Source organism: Branchiostoma lanceolatum, chromosome 6 (assembly GCF_035083965.1).
Source record: "Branchiostoma lanceolatum isolate klBraLanc5 chromosome 6, klBraLanc5.hap2, whole genome shotgun sequence".
Classification (NCBI taxonomy): Eukaryota; Metazoa; Chordata; class Leptocardii; order Amphioxiformes; family Branchiostomatidae; genus Branchiostoma; species Branchiostoma lanceolatum.
Window position 1 is genome coordinate 15066400 of NC_089727.1, and position 12463 is coordinate 15078862.

The following is a 12463-nucleotide window of genomic DNA, read 5'->3' on the forward strand; positions in this document are numbered from 1 at the left end:
CTGCAGTACCGCTCCCGGCCGTATCTAGAAAAGTGGTAAAGGAGACCGTCAAATTGCCAAATTTCGCTCTTTTCGGGAATGGTAGAATTGCGGAAGGCTCGCAAAGGGGTTAAAAGTTGTAAGGCTTACTTGACCTTGAACTTGAAACTATGACCATGTAAAAGCAAGAATTACATTATTTAAGAGATTTTGCCAACAAAGCAATGAGATATTGGGTTATAACGATGATGTTTTCTTTGTGTTTTACCAATTGTGATACATTTCCTCACGGTATACTGCCACTTTCTGAAGGGCTATACGTTACATCATAATTTCAAACGCATTTAGCATAACGATAACACGTTGAACAAATACAACAGTGTTTCTGTCGGATTGTCAAGGAATATATCCAATTTTGTACCGTAAGGTGAGCACGTGTATTGAATTACTTAACTTAACGGTGCAATGGTGACTGCTATAGTAGTTATTAGCATAATGTATTCATCTAGATATAGTTAGCTAGCTAATGTATGGTGTTGTTTGATCGGGAAAATACATTTCATACGTTATGCGTTGTTCTTTATGGTGTACTGGTGCCAGAAATAGTTTATCAAAATCAAGTTCAGCGGCTCTTGTCGCTGAAATGCTGATGTTGCACACTAGTATTTGCTTTATCTAATAAAGAAGACACCATATCAGACCACAAACGAAACTTACATGGGGCTTTAAGAGATCTAATCCGGACTTCAAGCATGATGGTTCATGGAAATGATAGTTATATGCCATTATGGATACCGAGTGTTAAAACGGGTATGAGCCTGAATTAAAGATCGGTATTGTGTTTAAGGAAGCACCGTAGCAAACTAAGTGCCATATTTCTCTATCGGAGAGGTATTTTAAACCCATGAAGGGAACAATAGAAAACAGACAGAAATGAAATTCATAACCTTTGTCTTGTGTAATATTCTACATTAATCTACATTTGACTCTCATGAACATTCACTAGCCTGGAATCCATCTTGTCCTAATTATTGTTCAATCCTCTAATCGTTTCGCAGACTTTCTGGCAGAGAACCTTTTTTTTTGGGTCTAATCGTTTCGCAGACTTTCTGGCAGAGAACCTTTTTTTTGGGCCTAATCGTTTCGCAGACTTTCTGGCAGAGAAGCCACAGAGCTAGACTAGTGTTGGTGCCAGGGTACAATTTACACCGCTGCAAATTTGTACACTACTTGTATTTCTATCTGTCTCTTTCACTTGTGGTCTAGAGACCAAAAAGAACATATGGGTAAATTATGTTGATGTACACATTAAGACTGAATATGTAATTTTCTATGGCAAACTGAGATATTGTTTTTGAGCCTCCTTAAGATACGATGCTTGAAATGAATATACACACAAGTTCACATTACACGTTTATTATCACATATTCATAGGTGAAAGTTTGATACCAGATATGTATACTTTTCTTGATCTCTGAGCATTTCTTCTTTGAAATGAAAACATACATTACATTCTTTTAAAATAGACTCTGTGCATATATGTTTAACTCGATAAAGAATGCAAAGCGTCCATTATTATTCAAATCAGCAATATGAGCTCTTACAGTGTCAGAATATCTGCATCCGGTTACGGATGATTTCCTACAGCGTACCCGAGAAATGTCAAGAACTGCAAATGGCGAGACCATGAGCTCGCCAAAAAAAATAGAAATTAAAATGGAACGTGCGAGATTTCTAGCTGCAGTCTAATACCACATTTGAAATGTATGACAAAACAAGTGAGAAATCAGAGAAAACGTTCAGTAATATATCTAAATGTGAAAATGTAAAATATTTCAGGTAGAAATTGCAACCCATTGCAACTGCCTTGCATTGAGCGACATCGTTAAAAAAAGAGAGCCTAATTTCAGATCATTCAAAACCGGAAGTGAGAAAAAGGTCTGTATCTTTCTAACTGTATCTTGCGACTTCCACTCGAAAATTTCGGCTTTTTGGGAATGTCGAAACAAGAAAGGCTCGTAAAGGGGTTGAAAATCCATACAAAGTTTTGTTACTTTAATCGCCATGGTGCCATAATTGGAGTGTATATGTGTCGAAAATTTGTAATCAATGTTTAGATTGAGCGAAATCAAATGAAAGGGTAAAGCTTACAATAGTTACCAAGTAGAATAAAAATCCACTAAAGGTTTGTTTCTTCTTCTGTTCACTTGAAGAGGCATAAAAGACACTGTATAAAAAGTGTGTCTTGTTGCATGCTATATGTTAATAGCTTTCATGAACAATTCTGCACTTGCAAATTTGTTCAACTTCTAACGTTATATCAAAGATCTTGCAAAGATTCAGTCTTGAGCATTTCATAGTGACGGACAGGTTTGCTGCATATCTTCTTCTAGTCGCTGGGCGGCGTCTTTCCTAATCACGTCATAGCACCTGCTTCATTCCAAGTTTCCATCGCCAGTAGAAGTTTGGGGCCATTCCACCTCGATCGTGTTTCTTTTGGCTTCAAGCCTTTCTCGTCCGTGGTGTATTTCTGGAAATACATTTGATCGAAACATACATACATGTTATCATTCCATGTAAGCCCGCTTGCAAACTCCCCTTCTTGTCTGTTAGGGTGTTCAATTGCCTTGTACAGGGCTAATAAGCGGAAAAATTCAATCAATTTCGAGTAAGCAACTCGCTGCGGTACAAGGACGCCACTATTACTTAGCGGAATGAAGTAGAACTGCAACTAAACCTGTCAAGGCAGCAGAACACAGTTTTTCGCCTTTGGGGATTTCTATAGTTAAAGACCACAACATGACCGACATCGATACCGATGAAATTACAGTAGGGTACCCTAAAATGTAATCAACATACTGAATTCGAGGGTACAATCTATAAAATAACAGTAAACGAAAAAAAGTTATGGTTCTGTTACATTTTGACGCCCTCTGCCTACTCACCCCAGCAGTCAGCTGTAAAGGTTGACCCATTTGTACGCCGACTAACCAAACTTCATAATGTTATTCGTACGATCCAAGAGTCGCCTTACTGTACTACTGTACAGTAAAGATGATGCCTCGCTGGCTTTCGCGGTAATTATTTTACAAACTGTTCAAAGATTTCGGACGTACTATTTTCTATACCGCTCAGGTGCGGATACATGCTGTGTTGTCCGGTCTCAGGGTAGTGTGAATGCTGATTGGTTCTCTTGATATACATACGGATAATACTCACAATATTACCGCACATCACACACTGTTGTATGCTGATTGGTCAATGTAGAATTTTTGACCAATCAATGTGCAGCTATTACATTTTGGCGCCCTCTGCCTACTCACCCCAGCAGTCAGCTGTAAAGGTCCGCCCATTCGTACGCCGACTAACCAAACTTCATAATCTTATTCGTACGATCCAAGAGCCGACTTACTGTACTACCGTACAGTAAATATGATGCCTCGCTAGCTTTGACGGTAATTTTTTTTACAAACTGTTCAAAGATTACGGACGTACTATTTCTTATACCGCTCAGTCGCGGATACATACTGTGCTGTTCGGTCTCAGGGTAATGTGAATGCTGATTGGTTCTCTTGATATACATACGGATAATACTCACAATATTACCGCACATCACACACTGTTGTATGCTGATTGGTCAATGTAGAATTTTTGACCAATCAATGTGCAGCTATTACATTTTGGCGCCCTCTGCCTACTCACCCCAGCAGTCAGCTGTAAAGGTCCGCCCATTCGTACGCCGACTAACCAAACTTCATAATCTTATTCGTACGATCCAAGAGCCGACTTATTGTACTACCGTGCAGTAAAGATGATGCCTCGCTAGCTTTGACGGTAATTTTTTTTACAAACTGTTCAAAGATTTCGGACGTACTATTTCTTATACCGCTCAGTCACGGATACATACTGTGCTGTTCGGTCTCAGAGTAATGTGAATCCTGATTGGTTCTCTTGATATACATACGGATAATACTTACTCACAATATTACCGCACATCACACACTGTTGTATGCTGATTGGTCAATGTAGAATTTTTTGACCAATCAATGTGCAGCAATCATGAAGCTTTAGTCAACCTGTGGCATTTATTTTATTGACTGCTAGGGGTCGCTCTTAAATACCTAATGTAAAATCGTATTGCCAACATTACATATGTTCCATTCTTTCGTAATCCGCATTGTGACGCCCTTGACATGCAGAGAGTAAGGGTGACGGTTGCCCGATTGCAGCCAATGTGTTGTTTTCTATTGTTGAGCGGAGAGAAGTTGGGAAACTATGCAATAAAGGTAACTTTGGTGGCATAAAAAGGCGTTACTTACCTAAGGAATGGTTGCCTGGCGTCATGCAACTCATTGAAATCGTCTTGACTTGCCATGAACGTAGTGTTGATCCCAGACGAGGCGCCGCTGTAACGTTATGTGTTGAACCATAGATAAGCCATTTATTATTCAAGAATCAACCAAAAGACAATTGATTGACTTATCATTGATAACTAACGTTATGATCAAAAGTACCCTGTTCATACGTACTCGCCCTGGTGCTGATTCGACATCTTAGCTGCAAACAGAGGCAGGCCGTCGGTTGCTTGCTAACCCCCCAAACAAAACCGTAACTAGTGTGCTGATATGTTATAACTGGTCATTAAAAATATTGACAGTGATGATGAAGTAGTACAGTCAATATATATGAATAGAATAAATATTTATTCCATATCATACACATTTTGAAAGACATAGTACATGTGACTTATCCATACGGTGCTAGGTTGTGCTGCATACCGGTACGTACTATACTGTGTACCGGAAAAACTGATTAGGTACAGGTCCATAATACCGGATCATGAACTACCGGTACTGTACTGATATAAATTTAAACCAAGTATTTGGCTGGCTCAACCAAAAACATAATCTTCTCCGAGTACTAGTACTCGGCGAAGATAACTAGTACCCGTTAGATAAAAGGTGTTTTGCTGTTCAAAAACCCCTCTGGTAAATGGATTGACAGAGGTACATGTAATTTAGTGGACTTTCTGGGGTTTCCTTCAGTCTATGTTTTTTTGCATGTGGCTTTGTCAGCTTCCATTCTCGACTCAATACACCACATCACACAGTTTGTATTGTCTGGGTTTTTATTTGTCCACCATAAGACGTTACAAGACGTGTACAAGAAAGCTGCATGCAGTGTCAAAAGTCTGAATCCCTGTCTTAGTATAGATGGAGACAATGGCTAGTACCTATCTGCAGGAGAGAACTGAACTAAACATCCACAAAATGCTTGGTCCAAAACCATCATAATACCTGCATGTACACTGATTACGGTACTTCAAAGCATACAATGATATGCCTCTACATATATTTGCATCAAACATGCTCTTTTTTTGCATTGAAGAAAAATTCCACAGAAACAAAGTTCAGCATCTCTCCTTGTACATGTAGCTGGTTGGAATCATGATAAAAAACATTTGTTTTTGTCAACACAATATTGACCAACATGTCTATAAGCTTTGCTTGTTGAGGAAGGGCACCTACATTAAGTTTAAATATTAACTGGTTTGTACCCTGGGGTGTCGAGAACAATAACAAAAAAAGAACAAGGATATGGTTTGTTGGTGGGAGTCAAAAAGCTACGTTACAATGTGTTTTAAAGCCAGGGAAGCAAATAAGCCTCTCAAACAGAACTGGAAGAAAATAGGATCCCCCAAGGTAAGGTTTACCAGTTAAGACCAACTTGTACATAATGTATACTTCTTCATGATACAAATCTTCTATCTGTAGGGCCCTTTTATCCACTGAGAGTCATAAATGTCCATATCTAATGTTGAAAATGCAGGGTCACTTCTGAATTGCCATACTTCACAATGACACAATAGTGCCTGACAGGTATAAATGCTATTCTTCCTGCTATAGTTTCACACCGTATATATATATACATGTATTTATGACAATCACACAGTTTCCACATATGATGTTATTCATAAATATACCATTGTATGGTCCTGTATGCTGACAATACACAGCTTGATAGTGTACAAAAAGTTATTAACAAGAACAAGGTGATTAAAAAGTTTCGCTTTACTTACAAGTTATGATAAGATATTGCAGATATTGCATATACAACTTGACATGGTACAAATTTGCATCTTGCATTTCGATAAGAACATCTGATTTTCTGTACACTTTTACAGCCTCTTCCACTGCATCATAAGTTAACACGCAAATCCTCTCCAGTTTCTATAATACAATCCTCTCCAGTTTCTATAATACACTGACGCTTTTGCCCACTGCTGAAAGTGCTATCCAGCTGCAGTGGTATCTACCTTCTACACCATAGATGGGCCTGTACAATACACTATAAATCATCCCAGCCACGATTACAGGCAAACAAGCTACTTACAGGAGATTCGCACACACCACCATAAAAAGGATCTTCACAGCACCAGATATATCAAAGCACAGATTTGAATGTTAGGATTTCAGGCAACAGAAACTGACAATACATCAGAGTCTGCTGCATCTCTATCAATGTCAAAACTCTGTATAACAGAGTTGGTTAACTTTACACAACATGTACCTGACTACATTGTTTAGTTAGGCACTGTGCAAATTCAGCACAAACTGAGGTCCCAGCACACCTCCCCATTTTGCTGTGTGTGTATTCTTCTCTTGATATGATAGATTATTTTGCTATACGTAGTTCTTATACATTGCACTGTTAGATATTGTCTTGGTTACATTCAGTAATGGCTTGAGCAAGGCATTTCTTACTTGTTGAGGAAAGAAAAAGTGATTACAACTGTAGCTTGTTTGGTTCATGTTCTAGAGGAACTGATTGAAGCCAAATTGGGTGCCAAACGGCTACTGCAGTGTGCTAATGGTTAACAAAAACATGAACCATAGATTTAAAGGAATTGCAACACTTTGTTTACAATCATACATGTACATTCTGACCCAATCTGACCAAAATGTGCTGTCCCTTACATGTACTGTACACGATGTACAAGTAATGCAATGACCCTGCACAACATATCTGAATTAAATCCTTCAGGAATTTACAGAATGGCCATTCTCAAAAACTATGACTTTGTTATTGTACAGTTTTATCAGGCCTACAAGTTCTATATGAGACATGTACATTTGCAACAGAGCATGTATAACAGTCATCGTCTGCATACGGAAAAGTTAGCATTTCAGTAAATTTTCTCATTTTTATAGCTATTGCTTAAAGAGAGAGTTTCTTTAAAAGGAAAAAGGAAAGGAAAAATGGTCACAGGCTTTTATGTTTATTTTGCCATATTTCTAAAGACATTTTCAACTCTCATCAAACTTGAATCAATCCCCAGATTGTGTCAGAATCATGTTATGCTGATTTTCCTGTCAAGGACGTGTTAGGACAGTTGTTTGGTCAACAGAGTAGATTGTACGGATGACTACTAGAGAACTACAACTACTGTACTGTGACATCTGAAGCAACTGAAGAAGGCAATGGTAATATGTTGCAACTGAGATTTGGGATGCCACTCTTGCAAACTACCAGAGATGTTTAGGTTTCAGGCAGAGACTAATGAGATGATATACATCATATTTACATGTAACAAAAGTTAACATGTCCTTCTAAATCATCTGACCATGCTAAGCGTAGGGCAGAAGCTCAGATTTTGGCACATATTATTGCAGTTCAAGTTCGACGAGGAGTGCATGACATACAGAACACTTGCGTAGTTTCACATCTGCATACTTTGTTTTCGAGGATACAGTCCGAAAGAGAGAAAATATACAACCTGTATACATGTAGAAGTAGTTATTTGGAATGTCCTCAGGGATTCCCTCTGGATTGTGCAAACATTAAACCCAAATATGGATTGGGCTATTCCATTCCCATTCAGGGTAGTCCCATCATAGTTGTGTCCATCTACAGCGAACTGTACAGATGTCTTCAGCTCACCACACGCTGGTGAAATTGCAACAGCAGGTTCAAATTTCCTGGTCTTCAAGAGACTCAAATCAATACTGTACATGTCAGTTGATATTTACATCAGTAAAAACCCACTCATCATCTTCCACTCTGTCATGGAAAGTGTCTTAGAAGAAGCTATCTCCCCATTCATGGTTTAATGGCATGGTCCAATGGAAAATAAAGATATGATGCAGTCAGAGGCTGCATGGCTGCCCATTGGTCAGTATTGAGGCGATGAGAGATTTCTTCTTGATCATGTGCTTGGAACATGATCGCTTCACGACTAGTCATGTGATCTTGCACTGCACCAAACACGCCCCTGCCCTCCCCGTGCACAGTGGCGCGGCCTGGAAACAAGAAAACAAAATGAAACACCCATCAACTCAAGCCTGGTATGTAGTATCCAGTATTTGATAATATCAACTCTTCAGCCACGTGAACACAAAACAACTACTGTATCTTGGAATGTGCAGTTGATATAGCCTATCATAGCTTCGGAGTCTCCAAACCAATTTAGCTCCCGAGTCTCTTCTGTCTATTTGCGTAGAGGACAGAAGAGGCTCTGGAGCTATAGTAGGTTTGGATACCAGGATACATCAACTCCACATTCCAAGATGCAGTATAAACTTGTTCTGTGTGGCTGAAGATTTAACATGTGACTGAGCAGTGATCTAACTGGTGACCTGCAGTACCAGGTTCCATTATGGTCTCCCCATCCACAGCTGTTACAATCGATAAGGGAAGATCTGGCAGATTACAGCCACATTGATCGGTGGCCTCTGTGCCGTGGACTGCATATCAGGTCCAACCCACCGAAACAGAGGACAAAATATGTTTTTCTGGGACAAGGCAAAAACCTTGACCTATCAAAAGATCAAAGTTGAAAAGGTGATAACACTAGTTTATAACAGGTCACTGATTTACACATTATTGTTGACAGCAAGGATATTTTTGACCTGATGTTTGCAAGCTATTGATTTTTCACACCCAAATTGATAAAATGTCTTCAATCAGACATGCAAGAGGAAACAAGAGGTAAGATCCAGTCCCAAAAGTAACTTCTTTGGATATAAGGTAACAAACATACATTGGTATTGATTGATAAAATTTCAATTCAATCTATACCGCTGGATTACGATACATTTCAGATGTCCTTCCAACATCTTTCTTCAGTGATTGTGTCTGGATAATGTTTTTTTTTAGTCACTGAAGAAAGATGTTGGAAGGACATCTGAAATGTCTGATATTTTCATATTATAATCCAGTGGTATACATTGAATTAAAATTTTATTCTTCAATTTCCTGGATGACACGTATTCATAAACAAATTAGTATTGATTATGTGGGGAAATTCCACATATCTCCAGACGTCTTACCTGTGTCCACTCGTTAGTTTGTGGGTCGTAACACTCCACCGTGTTCAGGTAACTCTGCCCGTCATACCCCCCCACCGCATACACCCGGTCTCCTAGCAACGACACGCCCACAGCATCCCTGGGGACACTGAGGGGGGCGACTGTGGTCCACGTGTCAGTTTTGGGGTCATATCTGTGCAGGAATGAATGGATGAAGGGATGGTTAATTGTGAGACAGATTGCCAACCTACTGTGACAGTCTTTATCATATGATCATGACAATCAGAAGAATTCCAAATACAGTCAAACCTGCCCAAGGCGACCACCCGGGGGACCGAGCAAAAACGGTCGCGATGGACAGGTGGTCGCCATGAAGAGGATTCCACTCACATGTTTCCAGGTCGAGGTCTTCAAATACAGTGTACTACGTAGATGGATGGAAAATTATGTGATTTTAGACAGTATGACCCCCACCGGGTTCAATTCTCATAGACAAAAAGATCCTACAAAAATTACATTTTCCATTATCGTTGTGATGTTTGTATATCGTTAACGTTACATCGTGTACAAATTTTCGTCATAATTTTGACTACAAAACAATGTTTGCCACGATGGTCTCGCAGTGCCCTCCCGCACATACGCACATACAATCGAAGTTTTAAGGCCTACGATAAATCCCTTGAAAACACCTGCTGACCCCAGCCTTTTTTGGGCGCCGACCGCTGGATAAAAGGGGCAAAAGGTTTTCGATCTGACAACTGAAGATGAAAACGGAACGGTGTGATTTCGTCGCGAAGCGCCACACCGCCAAGCTCTGTGCGACCGCATCGAAAGGTAAGTCAGTGCACGGCAGAACGCAAAGCGTCCAATGAAATACATAAAGGTTTGTGAGATTCATGGAAATAAAAAGAAAATAAGAATATCGATTTTCATCAATAACGAGGGTATTTTAAATGTTCATACACAGAAGCGTCGTGTTTTACAAAGGTCAGCGGTACGCAAATCTGGGCCGTGCCAAAACCAAGATGGCGTCGGGACCAAGAAAAATATGTATCGCTCGATGTTTTGCCCGCCGCGAAGTCATTTTTCGGCGGAATTTAGTAAGATACAGACACATTTTTGTTGAAAATACAAGAAATGGCTAGTAATTTCTGTGAGATCTGACTTTTTGACGCCATGCACTACGTAATCGTTTTGAAAATTGAGTTTAAACCGAACCGAGCTTGCGGTAAACTATAACTATAAGATTACGATGGGCACACTAACATCGATATTAAGTATTCACAAACATTTGTATTTACAATGTTTATAGTGGGAACGTTTTATCAAATCACTTCATGGAGGAATCGATGCTATTCCATATATTTTTGTCCGTCATGGTCTTTTCCGCCAAATCCGACAGCAAAATGATCCCATGTCACCACACGCTTGGAAATGAGGCGGCCGCCATGGGCAGGGATTGTGCTCTTTGCGGTCCCAATTCGTGGCGGTCGCGGTCGCGTTGGACGGGTGGTCGCCTTGAGCAGGCAGCTTAATGCTTGTGTCTATGAGGAAAATTTTCGGGACCGAGAAAAAGCAGTCGCCATGGCCAGGTGGTCGCGTTGAAAAGGTGGTCGCCTAGGCAGGTTTGACTGTATGCAACATGGAAACCACATCCGTTTTTATTTTGTATTGTCCTATTTTGTCTGTATCATTTTTCTCCGTTTGCCATTTCTCTCTTATTTAAATATATTTCGGCAAACGTAGAATTACATGCATACATAACATGAAAAATCAGGTCACAGAGATTGCTTTGTTACATGGTGGTAAAACTTCATTGTATATGTCCATGTACCTAAAACCTAGAAATCTTTAAGTTTGTTCTTCCCGATTTACAGCCCGTAAAAGCCCTCATTTGATTTAGTAGTAAGTATTGAGGCAAAAATGAACTTTTTTCCTCACCTTTCTACGCAGTCTGTGAAGCGTGAACCGCTGTTACTCGCTGGGGCATCGTGACCCCCGATGGCGTACAGACATTCATTGCACACGGTGACCCCCACGCCACCTCTTCTCTTGGACATGGGCGCACACATGGTCCACTTGTTGGTGTGGGGGTCATAGCACTCCACTGACCTGAGACACGAACTGCCATCCCTCCCTCCCACAGCATACAACCTGAGGAAACACAGAAACACACTATATCAGGACAGCTAGCAGATTATCATTGGACTGAGTAGACTATTGGACTAATGCTTCTAGCCGTTTGCAGCTTAAAGGTACAGTTCTGAATCAAGAAATCAAAGATCTTATACCTCCCATAGATAATAAGTTTTGTGAATTTCTTGTTTTATTCATTAAGTACTGTGAACTTCTAGCTACACATAATTCATTGTATGTATTTTCCTGCTAGCCTTCAGGAGCAACTTTGGACCATGGCCAAGCCAACCTTACATCCTGCCACTCTATGATATTCAAATAACTATGGACACACACCAACACAAACAAACACACAGACTAAAAACAATACCTCCATTTTCACGGAGGCAATTAAACCTTATCTAGAAACTTTCTAAACTCTCTGCACTTTCATCTTGCATTTCCATAAGTACAAAGAGACACTTTTGGTTCTAAATGGTAAGATAGCATCTGTGTTTATCTGAGAGATTTGGCATTTGATGAATGAAGATGTTTTCTTAAGTTGTTATGTCCTGTGAGATAAGATTTCAGCTTTTAGGTCACCTCATTCCCACGGGACAAATCGTGATCCAATAATTCAGCCTAATGTCTGCTCCCTGAGGATGTCAAATTGGCAAGAATGCAAACTTCCAATCACTTTGCCCTCTTTCCATTTCTTTCCTTCATTCTGAACAATCTACTTACTTTGCTGCTTATCAGATTGACCCAGAAATGCCATCTCGTCTTAAGAAACAGTAAATTGCATTTCTTCTTAATGGAGAATTTGGCAAATGAAGTCATGGATATTTGTGCAAATGATGAGACTTCAAATGACTAAGAGTTTGAAGGGAATGTATTTTCGCCTTTTTACGATTGTGTTAGAGGTAATTTCTAGTTTTCATCGCTTTTTGGGTCATTCTAGCACAGCACGAAACTCAATCAGACATCAATCCAGTAACATCAGAACCAGCTATGATGGGATATCAACTGTTCCGTCACCTAGTTTGCCATCTTTTTTTAAT

General features: G+C 39.8%; 1 protein-coding gene and 1 long non-coding RNA gene across 16 annotated transcripts in view; both read right to left on the reverse strand.

The window, feature by feature from the left end:
• Positions 1-1379: 1379 nt before the first annotated feature.
• On the reverse strand, positions 1380-4916 carry LOC136436796 (uncharacterized). The gene is made up of 2 exons (XR_010756087.1): positions 4299-4916; positions 1380-2509 (listed from the first exon to the last, which is right to left on the reverse strand). It is a non-coding gene; the product is annotated as an uncharacterized lncRNA (long non-coding RNA).
• A 1960-nt stretch (positions 4917-6876) lies between these two features.
• Positions 6877-12463, reverse strand: part of LOC136436793 (kelch-like protein 5) — a 128927-nt gene continuing 123340 nt past the window's right edge. For all 15 annotated transcript variants that reach the window (XM_066431115.1, XM_066431119.1, XM_066431121.1 and 12 more), the window contains 3 exons: positions 11229-11441; positions 9309-9480; positions 6877-8279 (listed from right to left, as the gene is read on the reverse strand). In XM_066431115.1, coding sequence (XP_066287212.1) covers positions 8220-8279; positions 9309-9480; positions 11229-11441 — 445 coding nt within the window. In that variant the 3' untranslated portion in view covers positions 6877-8219. The remainder of the gene's footprint in view (positions 8280-9308; positions 9481-11228; positions 11442-12463) is intronic.